The sequence below is a fragment of the Acipenser ruthenus genome, chromosome 1, assembly GCF_902713425.1.
Source record: "Acipenser ruthenus chromosome 1, fAciRut3.2 maternal haplotype, whole genome shotgun sequence".
Taxonomy (NCBI): Eukaryota; Metazoa; Chordata; class Actinopteri; order Acipenseriformes; family Acipenseridae; genus Acipenser; species Acipenser ruthenus.
In genome coordinates this window covers 43,706,104-43,722,758 of record NC_081189.1, presented here as the reverse complement: position 1 = coordinate 43,722,758, position 16,655 = coordinate 43,706,104, and the positions used below count along the sequence as shown (strand labels likewise).

The 16,655-nt window shown below is 35.8% G+C and overlaps 1 protein-coding gene across 1 annotated transcript in view; it reads left to right on the top strand.

Annotated features, from left to right (window-relative positions):
* LOC117421292 (proprotein convertase subtilisin/kexin type 5-like) overlaps positions 1 to 16,655 on the top strand; it is a 134,805-nt gene that overhangs the window by 3,881 nt on the left and 114,269 nt on the right. Inside the window, exon 2 of the mRNA XM_034035500.3 lies at positions 916 to 1,020. Within this exon, the coding sequence (XP_033891391.2) occupies positions 916 to 1,020 (105 nt within the window). The remainder of the gene's footprint in view (positions 1 to 915; positions 1,021 to 16,655) is intronic.

Here is a 16,655-nt window from a genome sequence, read left to right as displayed (position 1 = left end):
ATAAATAGGATTTAACAGCACTTGTTTCATCAAATGTTTTTGACAAAGTCAATATCCAGCTTTAGATATGACAGACTGATGTCTTAATCAACGTTGTACCCATTAAGAGTATTGTATGTTGACCTTGAAATTGCATTGCTAATCAACTGTAGACCATGAAAGCAAGTTATTGTCAGTAAAGCATCAGTTGCTACACAGTCTGGATATGTATTTTGTTGCACAGGATGAAACTTAAATGGGACTTAAAATGTATTGACATCAAACAGACATAATTTGAAGGCCAATACTTTAAAATTAAAGAAGAGCTAATCAGTGCTTTAAAATGCACTTCCATCCCTCTTATGAGCTTTATTAACATTATTACCGGTGCCCCTTTTATTGGACAAAATCTTTTATTCAGGATAATTTAAATACAACACCAAACTGTTGCATTCTGATTACTTTGCTGTGGGCCACATGGTCAGATTGCAGCCTTTGAAGTGAGTTTGAACTGCAGCACATGAAGTGATTAGGTACCAGGAATCGGCAACAGGTTTTAATATACAGTATGGCAAATTTGGACATTACAATTTAAAGTATAACATACAAGCAAAGAACCAAAAGACCCAAAGCAGAATTTGAGGGGGACTTGTTGTTATATTGCTAGTGCTAATACGATTTTTAAAACCCAGCTTGTGTAAATGTGATAATGAAATTACTTCATAGAATTTATTTTCTTTGAAAGGTGATTGGAGAGGGGGAGAGAGAGAGGGAGAGGGAGAAGGAGAAGGAGAAGGAGAGAGGGGGTATCAAGTAACATTTACGATCACCTGAGGGAAATTTATTATTTACGATATTTCATACTGACAACGTAATTAAAATCTACTGGTTTTTTTTCTTGACTTAAATAAGTATATATTTTTTCTTCCTCTGCAGATTGGAGACTTGAAGGATTACTACCATTTTTTCCATAGAAGAACAATAAAAAGGTCAACGCTTTCTAGCAGGGGAACACATAACTTCATTTCAATGGAACCAGAGGTAAGAATATCCAGCTAGCAAGTGTCATTGAGACAGACCTACATTTTTAATTAGTAATACCACACTGCATTGTGCTGCATGGATACCTGCCTAATGAGAAGTGTTGATGCACTTTCTTTTAGCCTCTCTTTCTGTCACTGTTGGAACTGTAAGCAGGACAATGCCAACGAGTGTTATGTATGAACTGCATATTACTCTATACATAAAATAAGTTGCTGCCATTACATTTATTTGTAATTCCATATCAAGGCGCAAACACCAAAAAAACATGACAAAAAGCTAAATATACAGTTTGAGATACTGTCGCCCTGAAAAATTAATGAGTAGAATCATGAGCAAACTACGGCATTACCAGCAATGATGACACCACAGTTTTGGAACAATAAAGCCTTGTGATCTTTGTACTGATAAGCAATGATTCTGAAATGAATTACCAGCAGTGTGTATTGTTTCATACAATTGTGATTATCCTTTGTTTGTCAAAAAAATAAAAATGTTAACATGTCCAACCATTCTACCAATGGCCAACGCCACTGTTTGTGCCGTTACAAACATCATTTAAAAGAGGTGGTGTAGGGAGACACAAGGGATTGGAGATAGCAGGGGGCAGTATGGTGAAGAGAGTGGTAGGCAAGAACAAGGGTCCTGAATTGAATGTGAGCAGAGATAGGTAGCCAGTAGAGGGTGCAAAGCAGAGGGGTAGCATGACCGTAGCGAGGTTGGGAGAATACAAGACAAGCAGCAGAATTTTGAATGAGCTGAAGGGGGCGGATAGCTGAAACAGGGAGACCAGCAAGGAGAGAGCTGCAGTAGTCCAGTCTGGAGAGTACAAGAGCTTGGACCAGGAGTTGAGTGGAATAAGTAGTGAGAAAAGGACAGATTTGGTAGATATTGCTAAGAAAGAAGTGGCAAGTGCATGTCAGGGAAGAGATTTGTTGAGAGAACGAGAGGGAGGGGTCAAGAGTGACAGTCAAGGGAAACTGAGATGGAGAGGTAAGAGGAGAGAGAGGAGGCAGAAGGAAAGTAGAAGAGGTCAGATTTTGAGTTTGAGATGGTGACAGTGCGTCCAAGCTGAGATAGCCGAGAGGCAGATCACTCAAAATCTGATTTTTTTGTTTTGTTTTTTATATTCCTGTAAAAAGTTAATGATTATTTTTCAGCAAGTTTGGTGACCATGACCTTAACCCTGACCAAATGACCCAACTTGGATTTTCAAAAACTATATGAGAATAATTCTCCAGACCCTGGGCAACATAGCTAGAAAAAAATCAATATGGGCACTTCATAGGCTGGAGAGATATTAGCCATAATGTAAAGGATTAGTAATGTCCATCTTATGTTTCTTTACATGGGTGTTAAGGGCTGAAAGATAACTTTCCAATGATGTCTTAGTTGAACTTGACCCCTCGGGCACCCAAAAAAGGTAAAATCTTCAATGACCCATAATTTGGAAGCCATTTGACCCACTGACCTCCAATTTGGTATTTGATCATGTCTCTGTGGTATCTACAACTGTGCCAAATGTCGTCAAGATTGGAGGTGGTTTTTGTGTGTTTTTGATGTGAAATGATCCTGGGAGGAGAAGCCAAAAGGAGATGAAAGTGGTTATGATCAGTTTGTTTTTCCATCAACTCTTTCAGCTGTTTTTAACATCCAGTCAGTTTTTAGTAAAACCAAAATGAAAGTTAAAAGGCCGCTACACACCAGACGCGATGCGACTAGCAAAAATGTGCAGCGATGTGACAAAATGAATAGCACCTGTACTTTTGATAAGTATCTTTCACACCACAGGCAAATACGGGGGCAACACCAGGGAGACGCGAAATAAATGGGATTAAATACTATTTTTTTACAATTTCTTCGTGTGATAACTAGGGAATTGAATAATTACATAACAGCTTCAATGCACGGTGTCCACCAGGCTGAAGCAGTATTCAAAATGACGGAGGAAACAATAATACTTACTATTGTAAAAATACCCATAGCTTTATGACAAAGAAAAGAATGGAAAGAACTAAATAAGCCTGGTATGTATGATTTATTGCCATATATGTTGAAATACAGTTGGAGAAGACATTCATGATTTCCACATCATGTTGTTGATTATGTACCAGTCTTGATCATAGTTTTGTCAATACCATTTCTTTTTTTGTTTTATATATCTGGCAGTTTTCAAATATGTCGCATCGCACCTGTGTTGCTTCAGGTGTTTATGGTCATGTTGTTATGAAAGTATCTTGTCGCCCGATGAAAAATTGCATTGCATCTGGTGTGAACTGAACTGCAAGGGAACGGGACATACCATTATTACACACATGTCGTTTTTTTTTTTTTTTTTTAACTGTGACAAATAAGCTCAATACAGTGTTATTGTATTTTTCATACCAATGTATTATACAATGTAAAAAAGTACTGCTTTTTTAGCAGTTTTTTTTACCCTGATTCCAGACATAGGATAACACAACCCAACGTGCTACTGTAAAAATCAAATAAACAAAAAAACTTGTGTTAACCCTCTATGCAAAAAAACTCGTCTGGGCATGTTCCGCCTCAGATCTCTAAAATTCCATAACTTTTCCTTTGAGGTTTTGTGCTGGGTGATATCTATTGATGGCATGAGGTGCCTTGAGTACAGTATATATTATATTATATTACGGCAGTTCCCCACCATAGAAACAGTTTGAATTTGTTTGCAGGAGCACGTCCCAACTCACTTATTACTTAACAGTAGCTGGAATCTCATGTTTGATTTCATGTAATACACTGCACATGTTTTCTTTGTTAATTACCATAGTTTTCGTAGTAAAACGAGCATCATTTACATATTACAGAGGATGATGAAGAGTGGTGTGTGGAATGCATAGATGTGTGTTATCTATGATTTGTTTTTTAAATTTGGTGCATTTCCCGTGAACATGCAACAAATACAGGAGTCGCGTGCATAGTTCCATGCCCGCGTGTAACTTAAGCACATTGCTGATGGTTATAAGCAGATAAGTCTCCTAGGTGATCAGTCAAAGGAATTTCTTTGGATCAGTTAACTCTTTCTTATGCAGTGGATTTTAGGATACTAGAAGACTAATGTCGCTTCTTTGTTTTTTGGGATGTGTTTAGTTACAAACTTGCTAGGACTTTCTCCCAAAACAAATCAGGATTTAACGCTGCACTCGGACCCTAGTTGTCACCAGTCTTTTGTATTGTTACATTGATTTTTATAGTATAGACTATAATAATGACAATCTATCGATTGTTGCTTCAATTATTCGGATAAATACCAAAACATCACTCAATAGATAGCAAGTTGAAACATTTTACCAGATTTTTATGTACTGAGTACAATACGTGTCTTGAGGTGATTGCACTTGCTTTGCTTTTCTATTTCAGTAACAAAAAATCCTCTACAATTTCTAAAGAATCTAAAATAAAGAATACTCAGAATCCTTCTGAAAAAAACTGCCAAGGTCAAATGATGGCAGCTAAATAATGCATTGAGACCATTAAACATACCACAAATTAACTATCATTTTACAAGCAGAAACATTTTTAATTTGACCACTTCTAAGACAAAAAACAACTATATATGTTAATTATTGCGTTTTGATTTATTTTTTTCTAACAATGGAATGACATGAAAAAAGTCATTTTCTTTACTTGTAAAACAAAACAAAAATTGTACTTTAAACAAATAACCAGTTTTGTTTTCAAATCATGATAGCACTTTTAAATAATTATTTGTTAGGTAAACTAAAGACATGAGTTATATTTTGTCTCTTCAAGTCAGTCACATGGCAAACAAAGTTGCATTTTTGCTAGTCCACAGTATTTGAGTGCAAGAACACCAACATGTCAACATGTTGTGGGTTAGGCTTGCTCTCTTCCTTGAGACTATAGAGCCTGCTACTGAAAACACATGCTCGAGGACAAAGACCTCACGTTCGCCATTTCAGTATTTCGCTGCTTCTTTGTGGAGGGCCCATTCAGATTGGACGTGGCACTGGTAATGTCGTCACTGCTGTTGATGGAGCGGGTGGCAGAGTGACTTTTTGTTTACAAACTGAACGCAGGCGGTGTCATGGCAAATTCCCCCTGTAGTCCTAAACGAGTCACGTGGCGAATTTGTTTTGCGAGTGAACAGAGTAAAAACAAAAATATCTTTGTGCGTTTTTTTATTGGTATTTAATCGTAATGTTGATATTACTGCTTTTGTTATTTATCATCTCTGGATGCTTTACATTACATTGATCAGCATGTGATTAAATACATAACCTTAAAAAAACAGTAAAAAAAAACCATTAAAAACATAAGAACATAAGAACATAAGAAAGTTTACAAACGAGGGGAGGCCATTCAGCCCATCTTGCTCGTTTGGTTGTTAGTAGCTTATTGATCCCAGAATCTCATCAAGCAGCTTCTTGAATGATCCCAGGGTGTCAGCTTCAACAACATTACTGGGGAGTTGGTTCCAGACCCTCACAATTCTCTGTGTAAAAAAGTGCCTCCTATTTTCTGTTCTGAATGCCCCTTTATCTAATCTCCATTTATGACACCTGGTCCTTGTTTCTTTTTTCAGGTCAAAAAAGTCCCCTGGGTCTATACCTTTTAGGATTTTGAATGTTTGAATCAGAGCGTAGTCTTCTTTGTTCAAGACTGAATAGATTCAATTCTTTTAGCCTGTCTGCATACGACATGCCTTTTAAACCCGGGATAATTCTGGTTGCTCTTCTTTGCACTCTTTCTAGAGCAGCAATATCCTTTTTGTAACGAGGTGACCAGAACTGAATACAGTATTCTAGGTGAGATCTTACTAATTCATTGTAAAGTTTTAACATTACTTCCCTTGATTTAAATTCAACACTTCTCACAATATGTCTGAGCATCTTATTGGCATTTTTTATAGCTTCCCCACATTGTCTAGATGAAGACATTTCTGAGTCGACATAAACTCCTAGGTCTTTTTCATAGTTCCCTTCTTCAATTTTAGTATCTCCCATATGATATTTATAATGCACATATTTATTGCCTGCATGCAAAACTTTACACTTTTCTCTATTAAATGTCATTTGCCATGTGTCTTCCCAGTTCTGAATGCTGTCTAGATCATTTTGAATGACCTTTGCTGCTGCAACAGTGTTTGCCACTCCTCCTATTTTTGTGCCGTCTGCAAATTTAACAAGTTTGCTTACTATACCAGAATCTAAATCATTAATTAGGAATAGCAGAGGACCTAATACTGATCCCTGTGGTACACCACTGGTTACCTCACTCCATTTTGAGGTTTCTCCTCTAATCAGTACTTTCTGTTTTCTACATGTTAACCACTCCCTAATCCATGTGCATGCATTTCCTTGAATCCCTACTGCGTTCAGTTTGAGGATTAATCTTTTAAGCAGGACTTTGTCAAAAGCTTTCTAGAAATCTAAATAAACCATGTCGTATGCTTTGAAATTATCCATTGTCGATGTTGCATCCTCAAAAAAATCAAGCAGGTTAGTTAGACATGATCTCCCTTTCCTAAAACCATGCTGACTGTCTCCCAGGATATTGTTCCCATATACGTAGTTTTCCATTTTGGATCTTATTATAGTTTCCATAGGTTTACATATAATAGAAGTCAGGCTTATTGGTCTGTAGTTACCTGGTTCGGTTTTGTCTCCCTTTTTGTGGATCGGTATTATGTTTGCTATTTTCCAGTCTGTCGGTACAACCCCTGTGTCAAGAGACTGTTGCATGATCTTGGTTAGCGGTTTGTAAATAACTTCTCTCATTTCTTTGAGTACTATTGGGAGGATCTCATCCAGCCCAGGGGATTTGTTTATTTTAAGAGCTCCTAGCCCCTTTAACACTTCTGCCTCTGTTATGCTAAAGTTATTTAAAACTGGATAGGAACAGGTCGACATGTGGGGCATGTTGTCCGAGTCCTCCTTTGTAAAAACCTGTGAAAAGTAATCATTTAATATATTTGCTATTTTTTTTCTTCGTCTATAATTTTGCCATTTGTGTCTCTTAGACATTTAACCTCCTCTTTGAATGTTCTCTTGCTGTTATAATATTGGAAAAACATTTTGGAATTGTTTTTAGCCCCCTAAGCAATATTGATTTCTATCTCTCTCTTGGCCTTTCTAACTTCCTTTTTGACTTGTGTTTGCAGTTTCAAGTACTCTGTTTACTTTGTTTTTGGTCCTTTTTAAATGCTCTGTAAAGTGCCTTTTTTCGCTGAATATTTTTTTAAATTGATCTATTAAACCATTTTGGCCATTTTGTTTTAGATTTAGATTTGTCTACTTTTGGGATGTAATTATTTTGTGCCTCTAGTACTAATTTTTTGAAAAACAGCCATCCCTTTTCTGTGGATGTTTTCTCTATTTTACTCCAATCTACTTCTGTTAGTCTCTGTTTCATACCTTCATAGATTGCTTTTCTAAAATTGTAAACCTTGGCTTTAGTCCTTACTTTTTGGGTTTTAAAAATCACTTTGAATGAGACCATGTTGTGGTCTCAGTTTGCCAATGGCTCTCTGACCTCTGTTTTAGTTATTCTGTCTTCGTTATTTGAAAAGAAAATCAAGGCATGCCTCCCCTCTAGTCAGTGCCTTGACAAATTGCATTAGGAAGCAGTCATTTGTCATTTCCACCATTTCAATTTCATCTGTCGTGCTCCCAACTGGGTTTTCCCATTTTATATGGGGGAAGTTGAAATCCCCCATTAGTATGGCTTCTCCTTTGCTACACGCATTTCTAATGTCATTGTATAACAGATTATTTTGCTCGGCATCTGAATTTGGCGGTCTATAGCATGCTCCTATTATTATACCTTTTGAATTTTTGTCCATTATTCTGACCCATATTGATTCAGAGTTGTTTTCTTTGTCCAGATTTAACACCTGGGCTTCAAGACTATTTCTTATGTATAGCGCGACCCCTCCGCCTCTTCTGTCCTGCCTGTCTTTCCTATACAGTGTTTACGCACTAATATTGTATTCGTCTCCATCACTCAGACACCCGCGTTTCTGTAACACCTATCACATCGTAGTTACTTGTTAGTGCAGTAGCTTCAGGTTCTAACATATAGTTTTATTTAAAAAAGTATTTGACAGCTATGGGACGGTCCTTTAACTCTTATGCTTATTCTAGTTATGAAATTCAGCGAGCTTGTGTTTTGAATTCTGCAGCATATCAACATTATACCACAGAAATACGATAACAAAAAATGGACAGTACAAAGCTGCATTTAACCAGATTTGTATTTTTCATGACATAATAAATACATAAAAAACAAAAAAAAACATTCAACCAGAAGTAGCATTAATGTACCCCTGAAGTCATGCTGAATGGAGGTGTTGCATCAAATTGAAAGCTTTGTCCACTGCAGTTGTACCATATTTCAGAGATAAAACTCATCAGGGGGCCATGGATAACTGAAGTCGCGGATAAATTAGGTTCTGCTGTGTGTGTGTGTGTGTCTGTGTGTGTGTGTCTGTGTGTGTGTGTGTGTGTGTGTATAAGGGGTTAAGGCAGTGGTTCACTCACTTTTCAAGACTGCGGCACCTTTTTCAGCACCAAAATATTGTGTGACAAACAATAAAAATAAGTAACATGTAAAACAGTGTGAAAGGTATGAAAACACAACTATTTTAGTTAATTATCTCAAGCTACTTACCTAATGGGATGGGTGTGCCTGCCTTTTGGAAAACAGTTAATCAAATCTCAGTTACATTTTGGAGATGGCGAGTCTTAAGTTGTTTTCGAAGCTCATCAGGCAAGATCTATATTTTGTTTCTCAAAAGCACAGCACTTTCTTTAAAAAAAATCTTGGTTTCTAAGCAATGTCATTGTAATTTGTATCTAAATTGTGCTTTAATTTGTTTGGCACCATACTTTATTATTATTATTATTATTTATTTCTTGGCGACTACAATTGTTAAAAAATATCACATTATTTTTACATACAATTACAGTATTTTTTACACATTATTTTTACATACAATTACCCATTTATACAGTTGGGTTTTTACTGGAGCAATCTAGGTAAAGTACCTTGCTCAAGGGTACAGCAGCAGTGTCCCCAACCAAGGATTGAACCCACGACCCTCCGGTCAAGAGTCCAGAGCCCTAACCACTACTCCACACTGCTGCCCAATTAGCCTCATCTCACCTCACCAACAGGGGACAGAATCCATGCTGGCAGTGCATCACCTACTTTCCACTGCAACAATAGAATAACAGATGACACATTGTGTCCTTTCTTCTCCGTTTTTAACATTGACAGTAAAGCCAAAAGAATTGTGATCAGGGTCATATTTTCGTGATCTGCTTAATGGCCTGGATGTAGATGCCTGAACTCTGTGTTTCCTCTTGCACGTAACAAAGGCAGCCATCTTAATAAAGTACTTGACAAATCTATTCCAATCCACTGCACTAACAGGTCTTTCTTTTAACATAATGGCAATAAATCTCAGGTGTGTCACAAAAGGGTCTTACTGTATGTTGAAATGGTTGTGCTTCAAACGCATTGCTAATGACACCATCCACAAATGCGAATTGGCTGTATTTTCACATGCATTACGGCATCTTTTGTCTGTTAAAGCCACTTAGCTGTTAGCTGTAATGTGTGTGAAAATACAGCCAATTAGCAATGAGTTTGAACAAAAAAAAACCACAACCAATTCAGTATACTGTGAGATACATTTGCGACACACCTGGGTGTCAAGAAACACTGGGCTAAGGGTTAACATCAGATAACATACTGTAAACTTTATGTTCAAGTAAACTAAGCTCTTACCACTAAAATGAATCTCAGAAAAGAGTGTTTTGTTTTTAAGATAATAACATGGTGAATAAGCAGCCATTTGTTTAGCAGTCATGCTGTTGAGTCGGTGACATTATGTGACAGTCTGGCTCGCAGTGGTGACGTCACGGACCAGGAAGTAGAAACCAAAACAATGGATGGGCGGTTGAAGCTGAGTGCAACGGCACTCGGGCGTATTTATTAATAAACAAAACAAAAATAAAATATTTAAACAAACAACAAAACAAAAAGGCACGTTGGCCAAACAAATAAACAGCAACAAGTATATTAAATATAGCAATTGTTTTTGCTCGCTCTCCCGTGTTTTCCCGTACTCTCCTCTGTACACTCCACCCCGAGTGCAGAGAGCTGCAGGTTTATATACTCTGGCCGAGGGATTAACTAGTGTTAATTATCTTATTATCCCTCGGCCAGAGTCTGCACGCGTTTGGTAAGGATGCATGACTGTCAGCTAGTTAAATAATCAGTAGCTGATCAGTCATGCATCCTCACAGGGTTTTTAAATATAATAAAAGACGCGGCGCTTTTATCCGCGCCGCAAACAAAAATACAAATAATAATACATAGGGGCGGGACACTCCGCCACACATGAGTATGAATTATATATCTGTTAAATGTAATTCTGTTTTGTATTTGCTTTTTGAACTTAAAATTTCTTGCATAAAAGAAATGAAGCTGGAGACCTCGTGCTTGCTCCTAGATGGGCTGCTTGTTTTATCAGTTAATTGCAGAATTGATCTTGTGATACTGTGTGCATGTGGGTAGAAGAGATATGGTTGCCTGGAATGGAAGTTTGAAATGATTAATATGAGGATTACCATTTTGCATTACACTTTTGCATCTGTTTTTCATTGCTTAGGCCAGTGTTATTATATTAGTTTAGTTATTTTTAAATATGTTTCGCATTTTGTTTCTGGTAGCAGCATTTCTTTTTCTTTCTTTCTTTCTTTCTGCTCTCTTGAATTGTAACATGTCAGATGTCAGTATACGGGTGTTTTCCAGGTGAGTGCTCTCCCTGCTAGTTGGAAACACATACTGTACCAACATTATTTCAAGGGAATAGCTTGAAGTGCTCCATTATGATTGTGCTTGAGGCAATGTACTGTACACTACATGCCTGTGCTAGAAAAAGAAATTCCCGCATTACATCTGATTTCTGATGGTCCTATGAAGAATATAACATGACTTAAAGGAGTGCTCACCAAAGTTTTGAAATCCCTTTTCTTGTCTGCTATTAGCCTTGGTGTCTTGTGTTGAAGATACACTTTCAATTTATAGATGTATATATTCAAATATAACGTTATAGCTAGGGCTGCAACGAAGGGTATATTTTGACCTTCGAAGGTTCGGAACACATTACCGAAGGAAGGTTTGAACCTTCGATGGTACTCATTTGCATAATTTACTGGTGATGTCAGCATAACTACTTGTTTATATTTGATTGAAAATCCTATTTTATAGGTAATCAGTATAACTAGAATAAAACATTCACATGTAGTTAAAAAATATATTATATAGAACAGTAATCATGTTTTTATAATTTAAATAAAAATAAAAATACACATTGTTTATTTACACGTAATTGAGCCTGCTTGCGATCTATACAGTTAGCTTGCATTGCACCAGCACCAACTGGAGCGGACAAAGCTTTATTTAAAAGTCACCGTTCCAAGCAGGTTATCAGTCACTTTGTAGGGATTCATACCAAAATAAGGGTCAGAAAACTAATCACTGTAGTGTTGTGGTGAGTCTGACTAGGTGCTTGCCAGATTGAGGCTGGTAAGACCATGTGTTTGAGGATTGCACTGGCTGGAAAATAGCGCATTCCTTAGAACTTAATAGGTTTTATTCTAGCAATTTTGTGTTATGTTTTTAAGCAGTCTCTTGGATTAATTTTTTAAGTTTCTGGAAAATTTAGTGTATTAAGTAATTTAAGTTTATCATTTATGTAAGCCAAATTTAAAATGTTTTAGTGTGCTTGTGAACACAGGACAAGAAATATTTACTAATGTCTGAAGGTTAAAATAAGTATGATGCTAGAATTTTAAAAAGCTTTACTTTATTCTGGTATTTTTTTTACTAAATAGTAAATGAATCTATGGATCATACAAACATTAGGTTCACAAATCCTAATAAAATACCCTATAAATTATTTGTAGGACTGTTTCCTTTGACAAACTGACATTATTGAAGCATGTTTTTTTAAATTTTTTTATTTTAAAGAATAGAGTTTGGAAGCAACTTTAGTGCAGCTATTTCAGACCTTTTTAAATCATTCCTATTGGAACCCTTCCTAGGGTCATTTGCTGTATCACCAATGTCTTCTGGGTTCCAACAAGACTTAATTGTCAATTGCTTGTCAGTTGCCTTTTTTTTTCCCTTGGGGGAAGGGGAAACACATTCCTCTCCTGTTCCTTGCTAGTAAACCCACCATTTCCTGCCCCTAATGTTATGACAGAATGATTAGCAGATAGTCATCCTATGTGAATCTGGATCACAATGAGGATGTCGTTGACCTTAATAAGAAGACATTGTGGAAAAGTTAAAATGCTTGAAATATCTGACCATACTGCTTCCAAAATGTTCTAAATTAGACAGACCGTTTGCATGGTATGTGTAGCTTACACACCCAACATCTGAGACCTGTATATGGAAGATGGTTATTGAAATGATTGAGAAATTTATGAAATATTTCCTTCTGGCAAAATAGCTAAAAAATGTAAAGCTGAATAGTCATCACAAGAATTGTGGTTATATGCTAGCCAGTAAAAAGGTTCTGAGTGGGTTGGCATTAAACATTTTAATGCATTCTGTATATGAATCTTATATGTCAGGTTTACATTGTTCACACTACAACCAAATGTTAATAAATGTATTTTCATAAGATGGAAAAATACCCACTCCTCAGAAAAATTGAAATGTTATGGAGCAATCCTATGCCTACACTAAACTAATTTTATATATGCACTTGCAGCTTTCATGTAAAAGGCAGTTACAAACCCAATTAGATTTTGTTGTCAAAATACAAGATGTATGAAAAACACATTTTTTGAAAAATGAAATGAATGGACAAATGATAGTCTAGCCTGAATATTTTCATTTGTTTAAATTAAATAACACAAAATGTAGCACCAATAACACAAAGTATGCACTATTTATTTCAACAAACCACTCTAATAATAATGTGTTTCTGTGAATGAGTTTGTTTTGCACCAGTGTTGGTGAGGCTGAGTTGAAAATGAAAATAAACAAGTACAGTCAGCAGTCATTTATCTGACCCCCTGCCATCACAGGTCCCCCTGAGTGATAAATGAGAGTTTTATGAAACAGAACCAGAAAGAAAAAAAAAAACAAAAAACATTTTTTTACCTGAAATAATAACTAAAAACACAAACACAGACCTGTCAACTCCCCTTTATTTGCCGGGACTGTCGTGTTTTTTTAACACTTCTGCCGGACAACTCTCAGGACAGATTTTCTCCCATATTTTGCCAAAAACTACTGTTAAATGCCTTTATGTCAGCAAACCTTTAATTTATTTTAAATAGGGTTACCATGTGGCTCCAGATTAACCGGACGCTGTGAGACAGACCGGGATTTCAAACTTGCCCCTAAATTGAAATAAATGAAGGTGTAAATGAACCATCCTTAGCTACAATTAAGAATGGTGCTTAAATACCCGCATGCGCGTCAAATAATTGTATTAAACTAAGAATGAATTGCAGCCAGTCGCTATTTTTTTCTGTTTGTTAAAATTCAATCGCCCATATTATTCTGCAAATACAATCGCATCATCATCTCGTTGCTCTATCGATAAATTAGCTATTTGTTCATTAAGATCTGATCAGAAGCAGCTGATCAGTGTGAATTGTTTGCTGCGCCCAAGCAATTCCACCACAGCAGGATTAATCTCAGCAAAGGTGGAGCTCATTTATACGTGAATTACTTTCAATTTAGGGGGAATTTTGAAATCCCGGTCTGTCTCAAAGCGTCCGGTTAATCTGGAGCCATATGATAACCCTATTTTAAAGGTACGGTCCTTGGTTACTGCAATCACAGTCTGTATCTTGCAGGGTTTAGGGCCCATGGGAACCGTGTGGCAGACATGCATTCAGTGTGCAAGGCAAGCTCACATAGTCTACGATGGCTTCACGTGCGATAAGTCCTCCCAGTTAAAAAAATATATAAATATATATATATACGAAGCATATTCCTACATGTGTTACTGTACAGCATTCACTGAACTGATACATGCATGTTATGTAAAACACAACACATAGAAATCAACCGTGGACTGCAATTAGCTGTATAAAACAAATTGTATATAAGAGATCGGCACGGGTAGAAAATCTGGAACCAGGTACCCACCGTGAAAAATACCCTGATACCTGGGTCTTTTTCGGGTAATGATTTAAAAAAAAAAAAAAAAAAAAAAAAAGACATATATTATTTTTTTAAGTACATGATACATATTTAAATACTATATAGTACACATACGTTTAGACTTGTATAACCTTTTTCAGTACTGGAAACATCGAAATAATAATAATAATCATAAAATTATGTTAACAATTATGTTAAATGGAACACACAAAACAAAAGTATATTCAAGGAGTATATCTTACTGCTCTTTGTCTTTCTCTCGCTTTTCCTGGGAATCCCTTTTTGACACATCTGGTTTGTTCTAACTTTATTGTTCACCAATCTCTCTCTGGCAAACACAATAGTCCATCCAAAATTAAACTTAAAGGTGCAGTCCTCCAAATCCAAACTGATAAATAGACGTAAATATTTCAGTCTAGCAAAGCATTGTGAGTAATGTTTTTCTCATACTGATTTGATTGTGTACTTTGTACCTTACACATTTTGGAGTGCATATGCTTTTTCTTAGTAAATCTACTTCATTAAAATAAAAAAAAAATGTTTACAGTTTTCAGTCTGTTTTCTGGGGTACAACGTTCACAATACTTTAGTTAGTTGTTTATTTATTTTTAAATAAAGACTAGTTATTTGATCATTTTGGTTAGAAACTATATCTGCGCAATAACTGTAGATAAAACATTCTGTATTGGAAGCCACACAGTTATTATTATTAATGACTAATTAAGAGTTATCACTGACATAAAGGACGTTTATGTTGTTTTCTTTCCGCTTCAGTTCCTGAGAAGAATAGTCGCTGCAGTTATTATTATTCAGGTGAACTTGCCACTAATGCAAAGCTTATTTTAATGTTGTCTTTATTATTCAGGTGAACTTGCCACTAATGCAAAGCTTATTTTAATGTTGTCTTTATTATGCCAGTCAGAGATCCGCACTTACGACTGCATTGTCGTATTTGCTACATTTTCTTTAAATTCTCAAATTAATAAATGATACCCGGGTAGTAAAAAAAGACCCAGTTTGGGTCAGGTCATTTAAAACCTGATGGGTACCCAGGTTATATATATATATATATATATATATATATATATATATATATATATATATATATATATATATATACAGTGCCTTGCAAAAGTATTCAGACCCCTGACCAATTCTCTCATATTACTGAATTACAAATGATATATTGAAATTTCGTTCTGTTTGATATTTAAGAAATATATTACTGCAATTCAGTAATATGAGAGAATTGGTCAGGGGTCTGAATACTTTTGCAAGGCACTGTATATATATTTGGGCTGTTCCAATTAATTGATTAATCAGACCGATTAAACAACTAAAGAGTTGATTGCAGATTAATTTTCAAAAAATTTAATCCTGCAGTTTTATTTTTGTATATAAAATAAAATCAACCAATAGAAGATCTGCATTTTCTCTGCAGCAGTCGAGTCATAAGTGACCGGAGTCAGGACATAAACAGTTGAAGGTCTTTTAGTAGGTTTAACCAATGGGAGCTTCAAAGATCTGCCCCTTGTTATACAGGTGTCCAATAATGAGTGAGCAGAGGCAGGACATAATTGGGAGTTTAACCAAAGGGAAAGTAAAAAATCTGCCGTGGTTTTACAGCTGTCCAATCATTAGTGAGCAGAGGCGGGACATAAATATGCTAGGGTAGGGTGTGTAAGCATAGCTGAATTCCGCACGATATTGCTTATTATAGACAGTTAGGTCAGAAAGCGCACACATACCATCTAAATTACAATACGTGCTCGGTGACGTCATAACCACCACTGAAGGGATGACGAGTTTTCCCCTCCCCAAACCACAACGGCGGAAGAGGCAGAGTGGTATTACAAACAAACAACACAGTGTCGTGTTCATATTGTGGGGACTCATCTTAAAAAAATATGTACTTATCTTGCAGTCTACGAGAAAAATGGTTGTTCGTTTAGACAGTGTTTGACACAATATAGCGGTTCCTGACCGATTTGTTATGTGAAGGATTTCACCTTGAGTAAGAAGTAAATTTGCTCTTTATTACTGTAATACTAAAGACCCTTTTGTTTTCAAAATAACTCTATTCTGTTTCTTCACCAATATTATATCACCTTGTGTATATATATATATATATACAGTATATATACATAATTGTATGATGCATAAGTCCTTTATTTTTAGTTAAAATAGGCTAAGCAACCACAGGAATACCAGAGAAAAAACATTTACTGTATATAATTGCAGTTAACAATTTTTTTCAAATTAGCCTTGTTACAAATACTATGACTGCAAATGAATTATTAATAATAATAATAATAATAATAATAATAATAATAATAATTAATAATAATTGTAATAATAATAATAATAATAATAATAATGTGTTATATAAGTACACTATCTAAATTCTTTGTAATTATTCTAAACATTTCATTCCTTTTTTAAAAAAC